The 23,586-nt window shown below is 47.6% G+C and overlaps 11 protein-coding genes across 11 annotated transcripts; 6 read left to right on the top strand and 5 right to left on the bottom strand.

Moving 5' to 3' along the window:
• Positions 1-302: 302 nt before the first annotated feature.
• On the bottom strand, positions 303-1,659 carry N7473_006272 (uncharacterized protein; the record flags this gene model as incomplete). Its single annotated transcript, XM_057152212.1, has 4 exons — positions 303-746; positions 821-1,029; positions 1,089-1,455; positions 1,525-1,659. The coding sequence occupies 4 exons, from the start codon at positions 1,657-1,659 to the stop codon at positions 303-305; spliced, it is 1,155 nt and encodes a 384-aa protein (XP_057010017.1).
• Positions 1,660-3,731: 2,072 nt separating this feature from the next.
• Positions 3,732-3,955, bottom strand: N7473_006271 (uncharacterized protein; the record flags this gene model as incomplete). The annotated part of the gene is made up of 2 exons (XM_057152211.1): positions 3,732-3,878; positions 3,911-3,955. 2 exons carry the CDS (start codon positions 3,953-3,955, stop codon positions 3,732-3,734), a joined length of 192 nt encoding a protein of 63 aa, XP_057010016.1.
• Positions 3,956-4,370: 415 nt separating this feature from the next.
• On the top strand, positions 4,371-4,854 carry N7473_006270 (uncharacterized protein; the record flags this gene model as incomplete). Its single annotated transcript, XM_057152210.1, has 2 exons — positions 4,371-4,488; positions 4,523-4,854. 2 exons carry the CDS (start codon positions 4,371-4,373, stop codon positions 4,852-4,854), a joined length of 450 nt encoding a protein of 149 aa, XP_057010015.1.
• A 942-nt stretch (positions 4,855-5,796) lies between these two features.
• On the top strand, positions 5,797-6,754 carry N7473_006269 (uncharacterized protein; the record flags this gene model as incomplete). Its single annotated transcript, XM_057152209.1, has 3 exons — positions 5,797-5,938; positions 6,002-6,207; positions 6,266-6,754. The coding sequence occupies 3 exons, from the start codon at positions 5,797-5,799 to the stop codon at positions 6,752-6,754; spliced, it is 837 nt and encodes a 278-aa protein (XP_057010014.1).
• Positions 6,755-7,902: 1,148 nt separating this feature from the next.
• N7473_006268 (uncharacterized protein) lies at positions 7,903-10,158 on the top strand (the record flags this gene model as incomplete). The annotated part of the gene is made up of 1 exon (XM_057152208.1): positions 7,903-10,158. One exon carries the CDS (start codon positions 7,903-7,905, stop codon positions 10,156-10,158), a length of 2,256 nt encoding a protein of 751 aa, XP_057010013.1.
• Positions 10,159-10,770: 612 nt separating this feature from the next.
• On the top strand, positions 10,771-11,854 carry N7473_006267 (uncharacterized protein; the record flags this gene model as incomplete). The annotated part of the gene is made up of 4 exons (XM_057152207.1): positions 10,771-10,915; positions 10,999-11,123; positions 11,186-11,751; positions 11,818-11,854. 4 exons carry the CDS (start codon positions 10,771-10,773, stop codon positions 11,852-11,854), a joined length of 873 nt encoding a protein of 290 aa, XP_057010012.1.
• A 31-nt stretch (positions 11,855-11,885) lies between these two features.
• On the top strand, positions 11,886-12,266 carry N7473_006266 (uncharacterized protein; the record flags this gene model as incomplete). The annotated part of the gene is made up of 1 exon (XM_057152206.1): positions 11,886-12,266. The coding sequence occupies one exon, from the start codon at positions 11,886-11,888 to the stop codon at positions 12,264-12,266; it is 381 nt and encodes a 126-aa protein (XP_057010011.1).
• A 729-nt stretch (positions 12,267-12,995) lies between these two features.
• N7473_006265 (HAD family hydrolase) lies at positions 12,996-13,694 on the top strand (the record flags this gene model as incomplete). Its single annotated transcript, XM_057152205.1, has 1 exon — positions 12,996-13,694. One exon carries the CDS (start codon positions 12,996-12,998, stop codon positions 13,692-13,694), a length of 699 nt encoding a protein of 232 aa, XP_057010010.1.
• A 958-nt stretch (positions 13,695-14,652) lies between these two features.
• On the bottom strand, positions 14,653-15,051 carry N7473_006264 (uncharacterized protein; the record flags this gene model as incomplete). Its single annotated transcript, XM_057152204.1, has 1 exon — positions 14,653-15,051. One exon carries the CDS (start codon positions 15,049-15,051, stop codon positions 14,653-14,655), a length of 399 nt encoding a protein of 132 aa, XP_057010009.1.
• A 2,872-nt stretch (positions 15,052-17,923) lies between these two features.
• On the bottom strand, positions 17,924-19,035 carry N7473_006263 (FPP/GGPP synthase family protein; the record flags this gene model as incomplete). Its single annotated transcript, XM_057152203.1, has 2 exons — positions 17,924-18,859; positions 18,919-19,035. The coding sequence occupies 2 exons, from the start codon at positions 19,033-19,035 to the stop codon at positions 17,924-17,926; spliced, it is 1,053 nt and encodes a 350-aa protein (XP_057010008.1).
• Positions 19,036-20,333: 1,298 nt separating this feature from the next.
• Positions 20,334-21,419, bottom strand: N7473_006262 (uncharacterized protein; the record flags this gene model as incomplete). Its single annotated transcript, XM_057152202.1, has 1 exon — positions 20,334-21,419. One exon carries the CDS (start codon positions 21,417-21,419, stop codon positions 20,334-20,336), a length of 1,086 nt encoding a protein of 361 aa, XP_057010007.1.
• Positions 21,420-23,586: the final 2,167 nt, after the last annotated feature.

Here is a 23,586-nt window from a genome sequence, read left to right as displayed (position 1 = left end):
GTGCCCATATTGTTTTAGAATCATAACACCTACCTTGATAAAACTCGGTTCGCTGGAGAATATTATCTTATTATTTATTATATGAAAGTCTATGATGTACTATCGGACGTAGTATCTCAACAGCAATAGCAATATGTACCCCGAATACATTCCCTTTTCGCACGCTGGGAAGTTTCGTATCCTGTTCAATAATATCCGCAAAAGTTTCTCTTGAGAATGTATGGTTTTGACCTAGCCAGTGACCATTCCTCATTCAAACCCCGAAAAGGCTGGTTTTGAAGAAAACCTTGAAGCTGAAGCTCTCATCGCCCTGATAACCGACTGTCCCATTCCTTTGGCGATGTTCCCGCATGATCCTTCCTTTGCCTCTCCTCTGTGGCCCAAGGTTCACTGTGCACGATCGTCTCCGAAACAACTGTAATATCTTTGGAGGTAGGTTCTGGGTCAGTGAGAATATGCTCATCACTACCCCATGCAGAAACCTGCGTATGCGTTGGCCCTGCATCGCCCTTACTCTTTTTTGTGCTGCGCTCAGCGCGACTAGTCAAGGTTTGTAGACCACGGCTGGAAAGTGGATATGTTTGCCCTGAGGGTTTGCCAGAGGAGCTGAAGAGTTGAGAGAGACCGATCTTCTTGAAGCCCTTGCGGATAAGAGGTTGGATAATAGGCAGGTTGGAAACGACGACAGAGACGAATGTTTCGCGACAAGCCCATTTAGAACCGGCTATGGCACCTTCGGGACCAGACTGTGATATATGAGTGATACGCTCTGTATGTTGGTTTTTCTTCCCGACTGAAGCTGTGATTGATTGGAACGTACGGTTGTAACCATAATGGCCCGAATGATCGCTGCTGCAATGACGAATGCAGCGCCAGAGAAGAGGGCCATCAGGGGAATTTTCCGTCTCAAGCCGATCTTGACCTGCCAAAGGAGAGGAAGGGGGATGGAGAGAAGGTAAAGGTCGGTGACCACGTTCAGGACCATGACGACAAAAACGTATACGGGAGAGTTTGTTGGCTGACAAAGCTCTATGCGAATATGGTCAGTATGAACGAAGTATACCGGACATGATGCCCTTGCTACTTACTCCCGGGGTCAGGATTAATCTGCCAGAACGAATGAAAGGGCTGGCATGACAAGAGAAGTGATAATTCAGTTGCCAGATATGTCACCGAAAGAATGATATAGGCGAGACGGACTCGAGTGGGGAGGTGTTGGAGGCCAGTCGTCAATCGAGAATAGAAGACCGTCAAGGCAAGCTTGACCAGCCAGAGAATAGCCACGTATAATGACCAACCAATCACTTGAATTTTGGAGCCGGCAACACGATTTGACCACTCCTTGGAGTCTGGGCTAAGGGATGCCCGCTGCTCAGGCGTCATGTAACTATTGGTTAGGCCCTCGAATTCGGCACCAACAAGGTAAGCCGCGACTGTTTCGAGAGTGAAGAAGATCTATCAATGCCCATCAGGTTAGCGACGAATTCATTGTATGTTTTCCATATGAGGAAAGAGACAGCATACCCCCGCTAATGGCATAAGATAATCATCGAGCTGGAAATTGGCTGGACCCACGAGCTTCCATCGGACAGAAATACGGACAAGAATTGTAGTCAGAGCCAAGGACAATAATGTCCATGCCTCGACGTTTTCCGCCATTTCTGCAAGTCATCCGTTATTACTGGGAAAAACAAAAGATCAAGCAACTGAAAACTAGGAAAGAGCCTTCAAGATACATAACAAAAAGTTGGCCCCATACCAACCCGCTGGGAACACCGAGGCGCCGCAATTCCGCCAGCCAGTGGAGAAAGCTCCACAACGAGATATTTGGGTAAGCCGCGTTATGGGGATCAAGTCTAGAACAGAATCCACAAACTCAATGCTCGTGTGGGTATCAATTACTGAACCCAAAAATTAGCACGCTTCTTGGCGGGAACGAATCCAGTAGTAGCACACAAATCTTGGCTTCTCATGAAACAAATAGCCAGACTTTCCTAAACTATTCAAAGTGACCTTTTGAATACTAACTAAAGTTTGATTTAAGTAACCGTAGTAGATACTAAGTTAACATTCAACTAATTACCTATGCGAGAGAATGTCCGCCTATCCACGATGCCGCTTTCAGAACAGGCTTTATGGAAATCTTAACCCTGAACATAAACTTTTTCTGTGACAGCGGGTCGATTGTCACACACTTGACTTTCCCCATTTCTTGCGAAGGCGTTCTGCTAATTTCGAAATTCAATAGCTTAGAGAGATAGTGGATATTTTCTTTATACCAACCTACCAACAGCAATGAAACAATCCTAACAGCCATCCAGGTGGCGTTTATTAGAAAATAAATACGGGCCACAGCACAAGTGGAGAGCGGTCAATCCTGGCCTGTGAGTGAGGTCATAAGGGGTTTTGTGCGGACTTGCCTTCCAAAACCTCAAGCGGAACATTTCATATGGTTCAAGTCCACTGTCATTGTATCACAAGTCCGGTGGACTCGGGGGGGAATAATGAGGTTTAGTAGACTGAGGTGTGCGCGGACCAGTCAGTTAGCTGGAACCTTGTGAATCCAATATAGACCCAAATCAATTGACACAACAAATACAGATTGCTCGATGAGACCCTTGGATGCTGCACTCGGCCTTTCCTAAGGGCTAATGGATTTAGCAAGTCGTTTACAAGTGCCCACGATAAGGAGGGGTTCAATTTTCTAAAATATTTGGTAGCTCTGCTACCATGTTCTTCTATCGATTCTTCGCTCTTTGTAAGGATACAGTCGTAGAAAGATAGATAGAGGACCATATAAATGGTCCACAGAAAGGTAAAGCAGAGCTTGTATAAGTATCAAGTAAAATCCAAAAAAAACATCGCAGTCGGAGATATAGGTGTCCCAGACAGGAGCGGAAAATACTCAAGCAGACCTTTTCATCGAACACCTATGGGTTGCAGGACCAAAATAGCGCCAAACCTAGTGCCTTCAAAGCGTGAGTTGACGTATATCCTAAATGATAAACTCATTTTTCATCCATTCCTCTCTGGAGACATGAATCCAAATTGCTACCATTGCCACCGTCAGGCGCAAGCGCTTCCTGTGGCTTGGGCTCCTCGTGTCTCCAAGAAATATCTTGCTGTTCTGGAATAGATATATCAAGAGTCTGTGCGTTGCATTAGGGCCTTAGTCCGCGATTGCTGTCCGACGTCACGGACTCGCATCACCTCAGCATAGATCATCTCGCGTATCTCCAGAACATCCTCCACGACTTCGAAGTGGAAATCGAATGTGATTGGGCAGTCGGATACAGCCGATGAATCGTGTCAGTCCTTAAGATACCTGCAGGTGCTTCCGAGCCTCCTCAGCCGAGATACGCGACGTCGGATCAAAGGCCAGCATACGAGTAAGCAGGCCGTGTGCAAGAGGGCCCCCAAGCCTTCGCCGCAACAATTCCAACCGATTCCGGACATCAGCTACTCTTTCAATCTCTGGAAAAGAGAAGAGACCAAATTGAACGCCAATCCAGATATACAGCAACTTCTTCAAGCCGCCTACCAAGCGCCGAGCGCGGAGCTAGGGGAGGAGCTACAGTCGATTAGAATGTGGCCCACCAGCGGCAGTGATGGGCTATTCCAACACCGAGCAGTTCCTCTCGAGAAAGAAAAATAGAATATCCAGTTTAACGATCACGGGTTATTGTTCTGGACATGGTGAACTGCGCATTTGAAAAGGAAATGGGGAAGTCCTAATTGATACCGCGGCCAGCGCCAGTCCTCGAGCAGCGCTTGCATGTGCCGGGCTGTCGGTTATGTTCACGCTCGTTCTTGAAGCCACCAGCAACCAGACGATTCTCCTTCAAACTTTGGAATACACGTCGGATCTGATTGTGTCGCTACCGAGTCATGGATACCAAGTCATGAATACCAAGTCACGGAAGATGTTCACCGAGCGGATGCAAACGCCGGCCATTCTCCAGGACACAAGGTCGATTTGCTCAGGAAATCCGAGGACCATCTGATACACCTATACGCTGCTATCCTCGAGTTTCAGGTCCGTGCAATGGGTATTCGGGTAAGCGCAGTGTGCTACGGCTGCTCGGTGACGCTTTCGACATCGAGGGATGGAGTGGTATTTTGCAAGGTATCAAGAACCCCGAGACCCGCACAGACAAAGACGCTCAGATGATCGGGGCGCAAAAGCTTATCAGCGACTTAGAACTATCCAAAGCAGGCAAGAGTTTGAGAGGGCCCGTCGGATCCCTACAGAGCGCGACAAGATGGCTAGGAAACTCCTGCGGACTCTCTATACCTGCCCTTACAAGGAATGAAAGGATCTGAATCATGACCAAGTGGCTGAAACTTGCGAATGGCTTACGCATCACCGGATGTTTGAAAATTGGCATGGTGCTGATGGCTCCAGTCTCTTTTGGGTTTCTGCTGATCCCGGCTGCGGCAAATCCGTGCTGGCCAAGTACCGACATTGCCAGACTTTGCGTCCCGCTAGTAAGCAATCGACCATTTCCGACTTTTTCTTCAGGCATGGCGACCCGGGATCAAATGACCGCGAGGAATGCAGGATGTGCAATTCTGCGCTGGATTTTCTTGCCACAGCCGCACCTGCCACGGGATTCCAACCTGGACCAGTTCGCCGCGGACGGGGAGAAATTGACACAGTCCTTTGGTGACCTCTGGTCCATATTTGCAGTTACGACGGCAGATCTAAGCATGGGACAGATTATTTGCAGTCTAAACGCCTTGGATAAATGCCAGATTGATGAGCGCGGTGGTCTCATGGAAGCGGTGATGCGGTTTCACCAGGGAGGCGTGCGAAATGGCAATGTGAGATTTCTTGTCACCGGCAGACCGTAGAGATGCCGGTGGAGTTGATGTGAGCCTCCAAAATATATTCACAAGTTGCTATGCGTCTATAACTTATATTGCAAAACTTTGTTAGCTGTGCCTCTCAGCTACACAAACACATAAGGACATGCCCGGGGAACTATAGAAATTGTCGTATGATTGCGGTAGATATTTCAACAAAGACGTCACCAGAAAATACCAATATTGGCTCCATATAGGTATGTAGCTCTGAAATGTGATTTTAGCCATGTACTGTTTACTGGTGTCTTAAACATACAGTATAGACACGAATCGGAATCGAATAGTCTTTGTTTTTAAATCTAATCCTAGCGACTTTTGGTGCCTATTGACAATATCCGGTTTCAGGGACTTAGATAAATTAACCGCCCCCCTCACGCTATACATGCCGCAGACACGCTAAGTGTGCAGCCGGGGCTGGGGTGTAAATGGGGAAGCTCTGTTTACATGCGGGGTATCCAAGCGCTAGCTGGGATATGGAGAAATGTGTTGCTGTTTTTGTTCGGATTCTCGGCAAACAAATCCCATTTATCCAACTTTAAGCTTTTCCACATCTGCAACGTGTGATCTAGTAGTTTCTTCAGGATTGTTGTATTGACTCGTATAAGATTTTGTCTGATCCTAGACCAAAAGACTTCTCTATAAAATATTAGTAGTCAGGGGCAAATTCCTTACTATGTCGAGACCCTGTGGCGTCCCCCCCTGGCCCTGTAGAACACTTCAGGCTGTTTTAGTACAAAAATATATATTATTTTTTATTAAAGGCTATTTGTTCGTTTCCGCTACACAATTAATGTGGATCACAAAAACCAATATAAAAGATCGGTTCAGCAGCTTCGTTCTTATGCCTTTCAAGCATAACACTTTGACTCTTAAACACATTAAGGCTACTTTCACGGCATTGTTTCTAGAGTAAGATTTTATTCAGAAATTATGTTCTCCTTCACCACTGCTCTCGTTGCGGCTACGGTTGCGGCTGGTGTTCTCGCCAGCCCTGCGGCAGCACCCGCTCCGCTCACCAAGCGCAATACCCCTAACTCATCAGGCACGAACAACGGCTACTACTACCAATTCTGTATGTACAGGGCCAGAATTGCTTCTTAATATTCAAAAGGCATAGGGCTAACCCAATGTTCAGGGGATGATGGCTCCAGTGGCACTACCACCTACACAAATGGGCCTGGCGGCGAATACTCCGTGAACTGGCAGAATGTTGGTGATTTCACCGCAGGCAAGGGCTGGTCACAGGCTCAGCCCAGGACTATCAACTTCTCTGGTAGCATCAACAGTGGAGGCAACTTCTACCTTGCTGTATACACTTGGTCAACCCAAGGCGAGAACTATGTAGGTCCTCCCTGCGGACTGACGCAATGATATGCGACTGCAATCTGACCCAGTATAGATTCTCGAGAACTACGGTAGCTACAATCCGTGCTCTGATGGCACGAGCAAGGGCACTCTTAACAGTGATGGGAGCGACTACCAAGTTTGCCTGGTCGACCGTGGCAACAACTACCTCCAGAACTGGTCCGTCCGCAAGAACAAGCGTTCCTCCGGCACTGTTACAACGGCAAACCACTACAATTACTACCAGTCTCAGGGCATGACCCACAACCCGCTTAGCAGCGCCGCTTATCAGATCGTCTCTACGGAGGGTTTCGGTAGCTCTGGTTCTGCCGATATCACCGTCTCCGAGGCTAGTAGTGGTTCAAGTTCGAGCTCTTCAAGCACGTCAAGCACATCTACAACTTCGACACATACGTCTACTCCTAGCTCTGGCAACTGCGCTCAGCTCTACGGCCAATGTGGTGGCTCAGGCTGGACCGGTGCTCAATGCTGTGCATCTGGCACCTGTAAGTATTCCAATGCATGGTACTCCCAGTGCTTGTAGACATGGGGTACACGTGCAACAATTGGCGCCATAGCAGAATCGTACATCAATATGACCAAGGGAACGCTTGGTAAGGATGAAGCTATATGATCTGCAGAACTTCCTGTCATGCTTCCGAAATTGTCCTGCGAATACCTGTTACTTTAGAGAGACAGCCCTTATGAAGTCTTTCTCTCCTTAGTGACAATTTACTTATTACCTGCTCTTTTATAAATACTGTCCTCTCTTATTGTTCCTCTTATATCTTGCTAGTCTATCCTTGAATTACTCCTTATAATTTTTATTACCTAGAATGCAATAAAAGGACAGCAGTTTTCACTTGCTTGAAATTGCATTTGTGAGACATGCCTGCAACGCTCTTGGATATGAATCGCGGCCTCTTCCCAACTCGTCATATCGTGTACCAAGACTTTCATGCTACTCTATAGCCAATACCTGAAATTCTTTTTCTGCAGTTCTCTTCAACCGCTAAGGCAATTAGTGTCTCTCTTCGAGCGTGTGCTGGTGGTGCGGCTGATCAAGGCAGCTAGGACTGTATCGTGTAAGGAAACAGTGGCACCACTTCAAGATACAATTTTTGATCGCAGGACAGAGCTCGCGAGATTAATATTGATCCTGGGAAGCTTATCTCGGGCACACAGAGCCTCAGACATTTGCGTAAATCTTGCCAAACCTCTTAACTTACCATATAATGCGTTATATATAAGCGCTTTTCGTGGCTGGCCTTGCTTTCACTCCCGACAATGATCTGTCTAGACTTTTTTTTCCTTCCTACCAGAGTCAGGATGGACTTGAGGATTGGAACACCACTTGCGGTTAGACAATCCTACGCCAGTGTTGGTCCTGCTGCCGTCGGTGGGGCGGTTCGTCTTCGCGTCGCCCACAGTTTCAGCGTCTTCTGTTAGACCCAGGTAACGCCAGATTATTAACAAACCGGTCATAAAAAACTGAGAAGTATGGTCCATGTTTAGCTAAGTTAGAACGAGCGTTTAAAAAATTGGCGAAGCCGTCATATGTGTCAAAGCTGCACAGAGCGGTCCCAAAAGAGCTTGGGGGTTTACATCGCACCCCGACCCCGCAACAGAACTGCAAAACGAACAGAATCTTTTCCACTGCACGTCCCAGGCATTACTCAAACAGTGATCAACATGCCGGCCAAAGGAAAGAGGGCCCAACGCAGCTATCTTCGGCAAAGAGAGCCATTTCTGGAAACGGTTGACGAAAAAACATCGCTGTTGGTGCTTTTGGCTGATTTTCAGGGCCCGATCAAAGATCACGTGATCGATTCTGTTCAAGATGCGGCCAAGGTGGCCCCGCCAGAAGACATAGAAGAGGATGAAGCCCAGCATCGCAAGCGGCAAACAAGGCTTAATGTTAAGCCGTGGTCCCCATCAAACTTCCTACTCCGATCTCTCGCCTATCAAGGGCCACACCGAGATAGCCAGGCGAACCTGTATGCACTCGCTGTCTTGGCACATCAGTACGGTCACTCAGAGTTGATAGTGGCTGACGAACTGACAAAATGCAAACTGGCCCCCGCGTTCGACCCAGAACTTGAGTCTCGTTCTCCATCAGAGTCTGATGTCGAAATTAACGAGCGCTCAAAACCAGATTGCGAGGTGATTTTAATCTCGGTATACGAAAAGGATGTGGAGTCCAAGGCCCTTTCTGTCTGGGCTAGGCGGATCTGCATTCGAGATCCCGACTATATCAGACGGAATGTAAGATGGAGCAAGCAGACTTCGATAGCGCTGATGTTTTCCAAGTCGCATGACATCCGCAATGCCCAGACGGTCGCAATTCCCGGTGCAAAACGGCCTCGCTTCAATCCACGTTACTCCACTCCAGAATTTCATTATCATGACCGCGGCTTCGAAGACACTATATGGGATCAAATTGGTCTTGAGCTTCACGACCCAGATTGTCCCATACTTAGCCCTGATGTTGTGGATGGACTGGGACGGAAGCGCCAGCGAGATGCTCTGCGGAACACTCTAGAAAAGAACCTCCCGAATCTTCCAAAAGAATTGATATACGATATCGCTGACCTCGTGGGAGATGCGCCGCCTATCAATCTCCCGAATTGGGAATTTTTCCCGAGCAAGAGCCATCTCGTTATCTTCATATCATTTTCCATGAAAGAGGCCGAGCAAGAACTAACGAAGGACATGATTGATAAAAAATTTCAACAACATTTTGGAAAGAAACTCGCCTTCTCAAGTCGACAGAACCCTAAAAATGAGTCGCGTTGCCCTGAGTATAGTGAAAGTGATTCGTCGTATGACGCAGATGGCGATGAGGACGAAGAGGACCATAATGAATGGTCTCGCCCCCGGAAAGCGCCGGAAATGACCTTTGAGTTGATTCCCTGGGAGAAACACGGTGCTACATCTCGAAGAGACTTCATGAAACTTTGGCTAGAGTACTATCCTTCTACTGTCATATTTCAAGAAGGTGGACGGCCGCCTTTGCATATACTGGCGGAGCCTATTAAAGATATTCAGGCCCCGCACTTTGTGGAGATACTGGCAGACAACAAGTCAGTTGCAGTCGCTTCTCGGACAACACTCGATAAAATTATTTCCGTGACGGAAAGAGTCCAAAATTCGTCAACCTTCAGGTTTCGCGATCTTCATATACCCTCTTCACACAGCGAGAATCTCATCGACGCCGATCAGCCTTTTTGCCGCGCCAGAATTTCGTGGCAGAATCCAGTGTTGCAGTCACAAACATGGATACCGGCATTCTACCTCACAAGTAAATTAACCAAGGAGCAAGACCATGATATTCGAATGGAAATAAAGAGACCAGATGGAGATTACGATGCTTACATGGAAGTCGCCAATAAGGACTGTGGCTTTGTACCGTGGAAGGCGGGCCAGTCTGACGGAACGATCCGTGATATTTGGGAGATTGCTCAGATGGTCCACAAGGAATCACTCTGGAGAGATAATGATTTCTTCATCTGTATTGACCAGCAATCAGCCATTGACAAGAAGGTCATTCTCGTGGTCCCAGACCGTCGCAAAGTGAGCCACCGATGGCCACGGGTAAAGAACATGCATCTTCCAAACCTGACCGGGTTTACCTTCGCTCGCATCCCTGCCCGCGAATCTCATACTCAGTGTGTTGAGATTCACCGCTTTCACAGGGTTCACTATCCATTTCTCCGAAAGCGCTTCTTAAGGCCCGAGCTGCTTCGAATGGACCGACTGGAGGCAGATCGTCGATACGCATATGTCGATGGTGAAGGAAAGCCTCTTGAACTTGCAGAGGATGTGGATTCTGAAGCAAGCCCAACAGACCCGTCAGATGTTGACGATGAAGATAATGAGTCTGTTGACTCACTTGATGCACTGGCAGAGGAGATGATGTACGATACCATGTATGGTGGCTACTATTGATACTACTACTACGAGTACCGTCCACAAACAAGCATCATACGCCGAGGAATATTCATTCAGTGGTATTATAGGGGAGCTTCTATCAACGCTCTGGGCACACTCTTCCCACCGGTCCACCTGTACATTGGCGTCCGAAAATTCGAGAAAGGTTCCGAATCGAGAGTCAAAGCTCGCCTGATATCCACATCAATATTTGCGTATATATGTACAAATTATCAATGCAGTACATGGAATATTTGGACGGGGTAGAGGACCTGAAAACTATCATCGCTGATAGATCCTGAGCCCGATGTTTTCAAGGAGCCTGGAGAGCCCGACTCATAAATTACTGTAATACTAAGGTATTTTACGCATCAACACGAATGAAACCCCGTACTGTCGTATTGGCTGGTTGTGAGACGGCGGGTACCTTAAAGGGTAATAAGGTGGGGGCGCCGAGGCTGTTGATCCCGACAAAGGTATAGCTCAGCCTCGAGGACTTTTCCATTTTTGTACAGTTCATTTTTTTGCATCATCTTTTTCATTGTCCCCTTCACATCAAATTCGATAAATTACCACGGCAAACTGCAATCTCGAGGTGCTTTCCAAGTATTTATGGCAACGCTATCTGCTATGGACTCTAAGAGAACGATCGCTGTCTCTGGAGACGGCGCCCAGGAGGAGGATTCAATTGGTCAAATGGACCATGGAGTCCGCGCCTGGACGGTGGTCATTGGAGCATGGTGCTGTCTGTTCTGTGGCTTTGGCTGGGTGAATGGTGAGAATTGACTGCCTCCCCCATCAATTACCCTTTTCATTCCGACCGCAGATAACCTGATACGGCGTTTGTCTCTTGCCAAGCCATTGGAATATTTCAAGAGTATTACCAGAACAACCAATTACAGTCTTACTCGTCGTCTAGCATCTCATGGATTCTATCCTTGGAACCATTCGTGCTCTTTGCGGCAGGACTCGTGATTGGAAGAGTAAGCCACCCCCCATCACTCAGGCCTGAGCTGCATTATGTTAATCTTCTCAAAATTCCCAGGTCTTCGATAATTATGGGCCCAAGTGGCTCCTCCTGATTGGAACATTTCTTCACGTTTTCGGTCTTATGATGACTTCTATATCGAAAGAGTACTACCAATTTTTCCTAGCTCAGGGCATTTGTAGCCCCCTTGGTGCAAGCTTTGTTTTCTCGTCGGCGCTCTCGTGTACCGCAACCTGGTTTGACAAACGTCGTGCTCTGGCGTTTGGTGTGGTATCTAGTGGCTCCTCACTGGGTGGAATCGTATTCTCAATTATATTGTCTCGACTTTTGCCTAGCATTGGCTTCGGATGGACTGTGCGCATTGCTGGCTTCATTGTTCTGACATTACTGGTCATTGCCAACTTGACCGTTCGATCGAGGATTGCACCTGTTCCGCGGCCTGTCAAGTTCAGCGACTATACAAGTCCCTTCTCGGAGGTGCCATTCGTCTTACTCATGCTGGCATCTTGCTGTGGATTTTTTGCGATGTTTGTGCCAATCAACTATATTGTTCTTGAAGCCCAGGAAGACGGAGTCAATCGTGATCTCGCTGGGTACTTACTAACTATACTAAACGCTGCCAGGTGGGTACTTACGCTTCTCATAGCTTTCCAGCATTTGGAGACTGAGCTAACTCATTCTATGAAAAGTCTTCCTGGTCGAATCCTCCCCGGGCTACCTCGGTGACAAATTAGGACGATATAACGTCATGATCGCCATGTGTTCATTGTCCTCTATTGTTATCCTAGCCTTATGGCTGCCGGGGACCCTTCTTTCTCCGGGCAGTGTGGCTGTCTACGTTATCTTCAGCATGCTATACGGCTTCGCATCTGGTGCATTCGTAGGCATGGTGCCCGCTCTACTGAGCCAGATCTCACCCGATGTGACCAAAATCGGCGTTCGTCAAGGTGTTCTGTTTACTTGCATTAGCATCGCATCACTCACAGGAAGTCCTATCGCGGGAGCAATCTTGAGCCGACAGAACGGAACCTACTGGGGATTACAGGTCTTTGCGGGCGCCATGATGGGGGCAGGTGTATTTTTCTTCACTGCCGGGAGGATAGTTCTCGCCGGAACCTCTATTGCCAAAAAGATTTAAACTTCAAAATTTGCGATTGATATGTAAGTAAGGCCACTTATAGTTACATAGTTCCTGCGAAGTCGGCCCTTGATAAAGGGCAGGGACACGTCCTTTTTGTCACTGGTACCATTTTCGATCCAGTCCATTTAATAAATAGATTTTCGAGGGATCCCTGTCTTGACCTAGAGATATTGATCTTCCTCGCTTTGGGCTATGGCAAGACTGATCGTACTTCACACGCAGGCACAAGTACGGCTATGTACATTTGAGCTTGTACAGGTATGTACAATACTGTATCGTGGGTACGCCGATCCCCGATTTCCCCGAGGTGAGGCTATACCTCATTAGTATTTAGTCTTTTCAAACCCTCAACGGAGTGCAACCCAAATGTTTTTCGCCTAAATACTGGGTTCTAACTTCAAGAAGTAATTCCGCCTTACCAGAATCAGAAAACCCTTGATAGATTATTATTATGTTAGGTCATTGTATGGAAAGACCCAAGCTCCAGGCATATACACTATCGCAATGTAACATCACTAGATTAGCTGCATGAGCCACGTAATTAAGCCTGTCCGCATCGTGTCAGTGCTAATGCAAGATCCCAGACCCTTTTCGATATTTCTGTGACATCACGTGCAACAGTTCTAGAAAAACTGATTGTCGCGTTGCTCTTCAGGAACTCCGTCTCAGTTGTAAATTGATCTATTTAGGCTACATTCTGACTTGAATTGCACAAATCTCCTCAACATGATATCTCTCGCCATCTTCGACTTCGATGGCACTCTCTTCGACACACATGAATCTATCTCTCAGACAATCAAACTGACTTTCGATGCCCTCCTCCCAACCCAAGCCCCTCCCGAATCTGAAATCCACCGCCTAATCTCCAGCGGTGCCGGTCTAGCAGACACATTCCAGGCTCTACACCCCTCACCATCCGAGTTCACACCTTCTGTCGAGAACGAATGGATTGAAAAATACCGTGCGCTCTATGCCACACATGGCCAACTCCTTGTCAAAGCCTTCCCAGGCGCCAAAGAACTCCTGGCCGAGCTGAATACCCACAAGGTCCCTATCGCCATTGTCAGTAACAAAGGTGTGGCGGCTGTGAAGACTGCTCTCGAGCGCAATTGCTTGGAAGGCTATGTGCCTGAAGATTTAATAATTGGGGATAAGACACCCGGGGCGAAGCGCAAGCCGGATCCTGCAAGCTTTGTGGATGTTCTGGTCCCAGTTCTACGGGAACGATACGGTTTGGGAAATGTTGACCCGGCGAGTGTCCTGGTAGTGGGTGACACTGTGGCGGATGTTCAATTTGCAAAGAATATTGGAAGCAAGGTCTGCTGGTGTCGGTATGGATATGGAGATCCAGAGGCTTGTCAAAAAGCGGGGCCAGATTTTGCGGTCGATTCTTTGGGGGGAGTTGTGGGGATTGTAAAACAATAAGATCCATGTTTGGCATAACGGCGGAAATGCCAGCCAAAAAGCAAGATTAAGCCAAAGGATAGCTGGACTGGTTGAAATTTCCTCAAAGCATTCTGTACAGTCATAAATGCCCACCGCGATTTTCAAAACTTCGCATACCCTTTATATTAATCCTATTATATCTATATTGAAACTTTTAGGTATGCTCATCCATCACCATTTCATCGAGCGTTAAATGGGCGCACTGTATAAATCTGCCTTCGGCACACCTCACAAGCAGGCACCTTCTGGTCCACTGAGTACAGCCGCAACGGCGATATTAAGTCTGCTTGAGCTACCATGCGCATTCCACCAATACTCTGGATGTACCATCTTCCTTCTCTCGCGGTCCGCGGAAAATTATACTCACTCATTGGAGGAAAAGCCGCTAAGTGGAACGTTTACTGGATCTTAGCCTTTTAAAACAACGATGGCCTCAAAAAGTACAAGAGGTCCACGGCAACGCTCGTTTTCATAATAGAGAACCGGGTTGAGTTGGGCACCAGACTCATAAAACGCGGAAGCCGTCAGTATAACACAGCTCAGAAACCCTTACGCTATGTTCAACCCCTCGGTGGGGCTGGTTCTGTGGTTGCCATGAGGATTCCTTTCAACAAGAACTCCATGCTTAGGAGTTAAGTAGCAGGCCACTCAGCAAGCTCTGCAACTCGTAGTCGCATTGGGAACGCAAAAACATCCCATCGGTCTTTCCGCCAACAATCCGATACCAGGACTTCCCTCCTCGAAAGGCAGATATACAACCGGGATTGTATGGAATGGGAACTCGCAGTCGCGTCGTGTCAAAAAGATCAGGTGAAGCACAGGCTGGAGGGGCCATGATGATACAAATAATTGGGGTAAATGAGAATGGGTGAGGTTATCGGGTGCTAGAGCGTGAAGATAACAAAACATGGAGCGAGGGCGGCAGGAAAGGTTGCAATCACTGGGCGTCGGTGTTCTCATCCCTGGCCAAGCGCCGAAACATATCAGTGTTGGCTTTGATTTTCCGCTCGAGGTTGGCGATGCACTGTTGTTGAGTGTCGAAGGTCTTAGCGATCTTTTCAGCCGCGCGCTGCAGGTTATCCAGATGTCTGGTCGCCATGTCCATAAGTGCATGGGTGTCCGAAATCATCTGGACAATTTCAGAAAAGCTTTCAACAATCTCAGCCTGCTCCATCTTCAGAGCATCACACTCTTGTAGAAGGTCACTGGAGTGCTGCTTGACGGCGTCCAAAATCGGCGCGACGGGACGAGCGGAACTCTGATCAACGTCAGGAAGATCGTCGTCAGCATTGAAACTGCAGCGGAAAGCTGTTTGTCCCAGTGGTACCCTCCACATACTGGCTGTCCGTATTCGGGTAGAACCGTGACGCAAATTTGGAATGGACCGTGGCCATTCTGACAACTGACACAGGGGCTGGGCGCGATATCACCCATATTTGTATGACAACAACTTCCACATTCTCCTTCCTTTTGCTAAGCCGACACGAGAGTTCTGATCCGTTCTTAAATTTGTGTGGACGGACGGCTGGTTCCCGCTGCACTGGCATTGTTGAGAGGGCCTAGAGAAGGGGGGTCTTGATTTCGTCGCCACGTTTGGCACATGCCCAATCCATGTTGAGCGCACAGGCAGCCCATTCACCAGGGGCCGTATGTGGGTGACCGGTCCAAGGAGGTGGCATTTCCTAGCGAGCCCTCTTCACGGCCTGGTGGATCTCATCTTCTTCACTAAAAGACATTAGAGTTGAGTGGTAGACTCAGTGAACAGAAGAACTTACACTGGCATCGTGAGGGAGGTGGAACGAGAGAGCGAAGAGAGAGTAATCTGAGGAGGTGTAGAGTGGAGAGGACAAGCGGACAAGAATTGGAGATGGAGAGTTGGAGGGGTCGTTGAGAGGGAGAGAGGAGGGAGGAGGAAATGTAGAAAGAAGAAGAAGGGGAGATGGAAAGTTGAAGGGTTGTTGATAAGGAGAGACGATGAGAGAGGAGTTCGCTGAGAAGATGTGAGAAGATGCAGAGAGGAGAATATGAGCTGACGAAAAGGGAGATGGGAAGTTGGAGAAGACGAGTTGGCTAGAAGTGAAGATTGAGAGTTGGAGGGTTGGGGCTTTAGTATCTGCGCTAGTGCCAAGAGAGGCCAAGAGCGGAAAGCATAAACATGAGCGGAAATAGTACAAACAAAGCAAACAAAGATTTCAGTATCCAGCGTAGTGTATGACTTCGCTGTTATAGTCTTCGACCATCGTGTGATTAGTGGCTATATCTTTTTTTCGCAGTACTCAGCTACAGAATTGAGAGACTCTCAGCTGGAAGGTTCAGCTACTGGAAAAGTATCTTATTTCGTGTTGGGGGGCAGTAGATAATCTAATCACTACAGTATCTATCATATGGTCGAAATCGCTATTGCCGAAAGCCCAAATGCCCATTGCCTTCGGTGTGTATAACACGTGATGACAGCAAACAAAGAAAGAGCCCCCGGCGGTGGTCTTTGCATCACAGAGCTTATAGATAGTAAGCAGGGGGCTTTCTCCTTCGATGCTTAATTACAACCTGCCATCCACACACCGCTGTTGACCAAAACGGGAACATCCTTTGAGATTCCATTCTATCCCACAGATTTACCCTCTGCTCTCCCCACAGACGTCGAGATCGAGAATGCTCCGGATATCTCCATTGAATAAGGAGAGCCCGCACTTTGTGGTGAAATTCGGGCTAGGCGTCAACCGCATCGAAGGATAGAATACGCTACTTGTCCGACCACATACAAACGTCCCCCTCCCCCGGATCTTCGCTCTCTATTCGGACCCGGGATAATTACATTGCCATGGAGCGCATTGTCGGTCAAACTCTCCTTGCAGCATGGCCTCAACGTACAACACCGGAGAAACAACGAATGACGATCTAGTTGCAAAGATACGTGGATGGCTCGCGTCAGCTTCCAACAGTCGCATCATTTACGAGTTTCGGCAAGCGACCGCTTCTCGACGAGATACTTTGGACTCCCGAGCCAGATCCCTTGATCAACCGCCCATTGGAATCTATAGGAGATCTGAACGGAGCTCTAAGTACAGAGCCGACCTCCGGGGTTTTTTCCTTTGGTTTTCAACGATCCTCAAGTGGCATTCACTCACGGTGATCTCCAACGGAAGAATACCGTGATTTGCGAAAAGGTCACCCCAGTATTTATGAAGCACGCATTGTACTCATTGATTGGGGAGATCGCCTGGCAGTTTGTGCTCTGCAATGGGATGACGACTGGCTCCTTTGGATTGATAGCATCATCACACCGTCTGTCTCTGAGGCTGCATGATTACAGTCTTTGCGCCTGGAGCTATGGTCATAGGAATCGAATATAAAGTAGGTAGAGCTTTTTGTCAAGGCGTGACCAAACGAAGTCATCTTGTTTTTGAAGAAAGCTACTCTGGGAGTCCTCAGGGTTTTAGCCTTCCTGGACCATACTGTCACTGCCTTAGCTATTACAAGAGTGTACCACCAGAATATCACTCCATCCCATTGCCAGTCGGGCTTGATGCAGCTGGCCATGGCTCTATACCACATCATTTACAAGACAGCTCCCCACTCTCCTACATGGATCCACGCTCGGAATTCTCCATCTTCTACCTTGACCGTGCTCCATGTTGATCTGTTTTGACAAGACTTTTGAAGCCTGGAATTTACCTAGTCGTGCAGTAGAACCCAGTTTCTTCTTACAAATGTAAGATGACCTCGGGGCATCATCTTCCAGTTGTTATAGAGTTTTGATGCCAATCTTCAAAGGCAGGTCACTACCGTGATACCTTCCGTGATCTGAGGTTCGGGTCGGCATGTTATGGCATATAGCCGATTTACTGATTGGACCGAAAAGACAACACGATCCGGCTGTGGACACCGGCTGTGTACGATTTAACCAACTAACCAACTTAATCAACAACATGCATTACAACCGGGATTGGCCAAGTCCTTGCTGCCAGGTTCTTTCATATAAGTTATATAGCCATCTGGAACAAAATAAATTTGTCTTTATCTCTCCTCGTCTTCTTAGTCTTCCAGGATGTAATCCAATCCATACGGTAGTTGTCAAATCATCTACATCTTAAGCGGCTTATACATGGAGCTGATTAACATGAGAATAAATTTCTAACCATTTTAATTAATTTGGCGTTTTCTTCACGTCCGATAGTGATCACTTGACGGTTGCTCAACAAGTTTCATTATGCTGACGGAGCCACGCTTCGTCGAGGATCCCGATTATATTTCGATAACAACGTGGTATGCAACTCCTTCAGAGCGGGATCTTTGAGTTCCTCAACTGCTGCTTCGATCTTTGTCCACATGTCCTTATCCCAATCAAGAAAAGCTTTGGACACATTTAGGTCATGAAAAAGCTCCTTGACCTTCAAAACATCGTCTTCATTCGTGGATCCGTAGCAGCGTTGGAACACCTTCCTTTGCTCGTCGTTGCAATTTTCCAATGTCCAGACTGAAAGCCAGCTGCATTTGTTCTCCTGGATGTCTGTCCCAACTTTTCCAGTGACCAGAGGATCGCCATAAACATGTAGAAAGTCATCTCGGGCCTGGAAGACGTGCCCTAGCAGCATGGATGTCTTGTATACCTTGTCTAGCTTTTCAGCGGTAGCGAGGCCAAGATAAACAAGAGGGATGGCCATAGGAAGATAGATGGTGTAAAAAGCTGTCTTTTGGGCCGTAATGAACTCATATTGATTCCAAGAGAACTTATCCAGTTCCAGTAATTTTGCCGTGGCCATGAGATCACAGTGCTGTCCAAGCTCAGTGCGGAGACAAGCCTCGTCGAACATGTCGTGGAGTTCTAGATAGCTTGGATGTTTTCGAAAGCGTTTCTTGAGGGTAACGTTGATTGCCGATCTCAGAAGGCACGCGTCGTTGATAGCCATCATGCCAACTTTTTCCCGGCGATACCAGCATGGCTGGCCGCGTCTTGTTGTAGAACCGTCCATGATATCATCCCAGACCACATATGCCGCATTCAAGAGTTCAAGTAGACACCCGAGCACTGCGAGATCTTCGCTCTGGGCTGGAGAGAGCTCGTGGCCATTGAGAATCCGTCCACTATCCAGAGCCGTTCGGCTTCGCAAGAGGTTTCCTCCTTTCGTGTTAAAGGTGAGACACTTGAAGCAGTCAGTTTATTTGGTTCAACATAGAATGCCATGGTTTGCGCGCTTCTTACCTGGAAAATCCTCTCGACGGCTTCAGGTCCAAGCCCTATGAAGGTAACATGCTCCGTAACCTCCCGAATGACTTCAGCGAGGACGCTTTGGACTCTCTCGCCAGTTGAGACAGTCATGGTAATTGTATTGTCTCGAAGAAAGGTGTCTACAGTGTTATCCTATAACACGCTGGTAAAAGGCCTGTTGATCGACACAAAGAATGAAGTACCCGATCTCAATTCAGGATGAAACTAATTTTGAGTGAATATTTGACAGGCTTCCTCGTGGTCATCCTTTTAAAGGCATTATTGCTTTGAAAGAACCCTCTGGAAAAACACCCATGTCATACGACATGTGTCAAGTAAGGGACATACTAATGATGCGCGGATCAACTAGTAGAGGGCATACATGCATCATGCTATGCATCCCTTCAGCTGGGCGATCTTGCAGTTGAGGCCAACAGAGACACCTCGATGGCCTTGGGCATTGACCCCACCAGCCCACCAGAGTATGAATAGTTTTACAATACAAATCATATGAACTTCATAAAAATATCTCAGGGAATAGATTCTTTAGCTAGATAGTAGCTCACTGATTTGAAGTATAAACACCATTGGGGAGAACTCTGTTGTTTTTAAATTTCTAGAGTAATCGGTTTCCTCCCTTCTTTGCAGATCATTGCTCTTCTAACATTAGAGTTTGCCCGCAGTGTTGGCAGCTGCAATAGAAATGAAAGGAAGATTGACAGATCATATATGGCCCAGTATTATTCATTGCGTGCCAGCAACAGAGATCTATGATAACACTATCACCCGATCTGTCACTTTCCAAAGCCTCAAACTCTATGTGGCAGATACCGAAATCAAGGATTTCGATCGAAACAAGTCTTGGCTTTCCCTCGCTCAAAAGGTAGTAAGTGCTTACGATGGCGTGCTTTGATATTTTAAGCTAGAAACTTTGCCTAAAGGATGAGAAGTTTGAAGGCTATTCTTGAGTGACATTATTATCATTATTGTACATAAAAAGGCGATTACCGCCATTAAGTCACCCCACTTTCCAAACATAAACCTTCGGCAAGGCATTTTTTCACTCTGATGGGATATCGCGGCTCGCGTTTCTCAAGGTGTAGGTAGCCTGACTTCCATAAAGCCGGCTTCTGTGGCATGCGGCCGGGGCCAAGTTTCATGTTCACGATGAAACTCTGTTTCAGCCAGCTCGGCTTGAGTTGCGGTGTAGCAGGTGGAGGGTGTCTGGCGTCATTCGATACCCTTGCATCCCGTGATAGCGGCGCAAGAGGACTGATAGAATCTCTCGAAGTTTCCAAGTGATAGAAACTTGCTTCATGGAAATTTTCCGTTGGTGACCCGAGAGTTCATACCCTTTGATCTGTGGATTTTTGTATTAAGAATATGCTTGAACCGACTCGGTATTGACTTCAAGCCATAGCGTAGACAGTAGGCGAAGGAGTCCACTTTGTGACTGTTGGTTGCAACCGGATATCCTGACCGACGAGGATGTTCCACTCATTCCGTGTAATTGGAGTAACATCCGACGCTGAGAGAGGGGTCTTAGGCCCGCGCCTGGACGAGTGTGGCTTCATGGTGCTTGACTTCATAGGGCTTGCCTTCACAGGACAGGGGTTTGTCTTTGGCACAAGTGCCTTTGCAGGTGAAGGGCTCGCTGGGAGTCCCTTGTTTGTAATTGGCTTGGAGGGGGTGGGCTTTGCAACTGGTTCTCGTCGAACGCGGACGGTGCGAATTGGCGCAGTGTGAACTGGCGACTTTCGAGGATTCTCAGCCTTAACTTTTGTTGGCAGGATGATGGCTTCTTGATTGTGGGTGTTTTGATAAGCTGTGGCGACGGCGGCAAGTAGGTCGTCCTTGACGTCTAATTGTTCATAGACGCGATGGAAGAAGGCCTTGCTGAAGGGGCGGCCTTGGAAATCCTTGATGATGCGGTGGAGCAGCTGGACACAGGAGTTCATGGACTGTTCATCTGACCGCGAGAAGGGGCGGCTGGAGAGAATGCACATGCGACGCTTGAAGATATAGATGCGGTCCATGTTGAGAAGGGTTAGACCTTCTTGGCTGAAGATAACTTCGTTCTGGAGGATGGATTGTTGCACGAGGTACTCGTTCGCGTGGCGTTCGTGCTGGCTGCGGCCAAGGGCCTCGGTCCAACTTGGGCCAAGGGAGAATTTCTTAGCACCCTTTGCAATTGCTCGCTCCAGTACACGCCGTGAAGGACCATCGAGAGGTGTGATAGGGATGATCATGAGGTCGGAAGCCTGGCCGGTTGGGTATGGCTTCCCGCGACCGACCAAGAGCGTGACGTGCATTGTCTTTTGTTGCAACTTGGAGGAAATATATTCGAGAGCGGGGAGGATAGATGGAAGCACGACTTCAGAGTCAAAGTTGAAGTCTGGGGAGAGAGGAGGAGAGATCATGTCGTTGGTGAGGAGCCGAGTGGGCGAGCTGGGGACATAGATGCCCGATGGGCGAGGGAAGCGCATAACACCCATTGTGGGATATTGTATGCAATGACTCTTGGAGAGTATGAAAAGATTAAATGATATTATTGAAAAGCTCTTCGAAAGACTTGAAGAGATGCCTTTTGGCTGGATATATTCCAGGTTGGCCTGATGAAAGGACAGACTCTGGCCTTGAGCGACCTGATATAACTATTCTTCCAAGGAGAGGGTCACCAACAATCAACCAACACCAACTTCCCCGCACGAACTTGATAACCACATATCTTAAGATAGAAAGTTCCCAAATTATCCTTAATTTAGCTGCAGAATTGTTGCTAATGATAGCAAAATCACGGAGCCCAGTGACCAATCACGGCTCCTGAATTCCCCTATTCGTGGGTGGGGTGACACTAGAACCAATCATATCGGACAATGATTAGCACGACAAAAATAAACCAACAGTTCCTTAGCCGCCGAGGCTTTCACCCGCCAATCACCAAGTAGTATGGCCCGCACGACAACGGCCTTATGCAGGTCGTCACACATGAGCACAGGGACCAAGAAGCTATTCACCATCCACGGCGGGTGTTGATTTGCGGTTGTTTACTCTTGATAGCTTGTCACTTGGTCCGTACACAAGCTGACCGCATCGCATAATTTCCACGATCCAGGATGGCGGATCCATGAGCTCATATCCATAGGTTATTGTTGTTGTTCACGAGCCAACATTGTGTAGCTTCGAGGTGTCTCACTTGCATGATAAGGCATCTGTACAGTGCTCTCCTTCGTTTTCTATCAACGTTGGTAGGCTTTGAGGATTATCAGAAGGGCACGGGACCACTCATTGGCTAGTCAGAGCCATCTTCTGCACATGATTTTAGATGTGTATCCTACATACCATGGTCCTGGGAAACACATAGCTGACGATAACCAAGTTGGTGGTTATTTCCATGCTGTTTACCTGCTAATCTCCGTTGATTCTAATGGTCGCATCTCCCCTTGACTCTAAAAGGTGCCTAGGTTCACTTAGAAAACCCTCGAAAAGCGAAGTCCAGCATCAATACTGGAAACTACAGTAGATAAACAATACGTGGAAGGCCAGTTAATCAGTCATCCCACACTTGGATATTGAAGATACTCTATCTTGACCCTTGTCTGCGTACACCAATTCCATTGAGCCAAGGAAGCCATGCTTGCGCAAAACCTGATCGCGAAAGACGCATTCTCGTATGAGGTACCCAATCCGACACCATCCCAACCCACCACACGAGCAGGAGCGCAGAATGACGAATCGATTCCTAGTCAATGTACAACTCATCAGTTGTGTAGGCCACGGCGATAGAATAATACGGAAGGAAGCCCGTTGGTGCACCAACACGACCAACAACCCGAGCTATGGACGAATGCCGTGTTTTCTAGAGCCGCATGGGGCTGAACTTCCACAGAACTATTGCCTGACCGCTTGCTCTCAAATCAATAGTTCCATGCAAACAGTGTATTCGAGTAGCGAATTAAAGCCAGCTCGCAGCTGAGTTGTTGGTGGGGGCTAAAAATCAGGCGGCAAAGTGAGGAGTATTCGAGGTTAATTAAGCATCTATTTTCTCGCATCCACTTATTCGCCCTACTGTACGGAACAACAATTCTTCGAAGAAGGAAAATCGCTCATGGCACTAAGCAGATACCCGTTGATTGTAATCATGATATCGGTGGGCAAACCTAGCTCCGATAAAACCTAGGCGTTTAGTACTGAGAAATAATTTGACCCCTCTTGATAGAGGGTCGTCGCCGCATTAACGGAGGGCATCATCAAGGACACAGACCTACATTGCGGGAACTTAACGACTTCGGCGTTCTAAAAGCTTCCCTAATGGTGAAGATACGCCGAGAAACCTCCAAGAAAGCGTTACGATATACTGGGGTCATGGCTACTAGCATTAGATTGGCTGGAGGCTCCCCGCTCCCTCCGTTCAAATCGATTCTGCAAAATATATAGGTTGGGGATGCCCGACATCTACACCGAGGAAACGTCAGAAATTGTTTAGCTAGAGCTTCAATCTTCATTTTTCATGTATATGTATATTTCAACAACTTTAGGCAAGCTAGGATCTATTCAGGTCCAACTGAATCCATGGAAATTCCGGCAAACTGCACAGAACGGATTCTTTACCTCGGGCCGTTCATAGAGGGGCAAAATTGAACCCGAGAAATAAGGTTTCAA

This window comes from Penicillium subrubescens (assembly GCF_028828155.1).
Source record: "Penicillium subrubescens strain IBT 31985 chromosome Unknown utg000004l_segment0_segment0, whole genome shotgun sequence".
Lineage (NCBI taxonomy): Eukaryota > Fungi > Ascomycota > Eurotiomycetes > Eurotiales > Aspergillaceae > Penicillium > Penicillium subrubescens.
The sequence above is the reverse complement of the archived record's forward strand: the minus strand, read 5'-3'. Positions and strand labels throughout refer to the sequence as shown.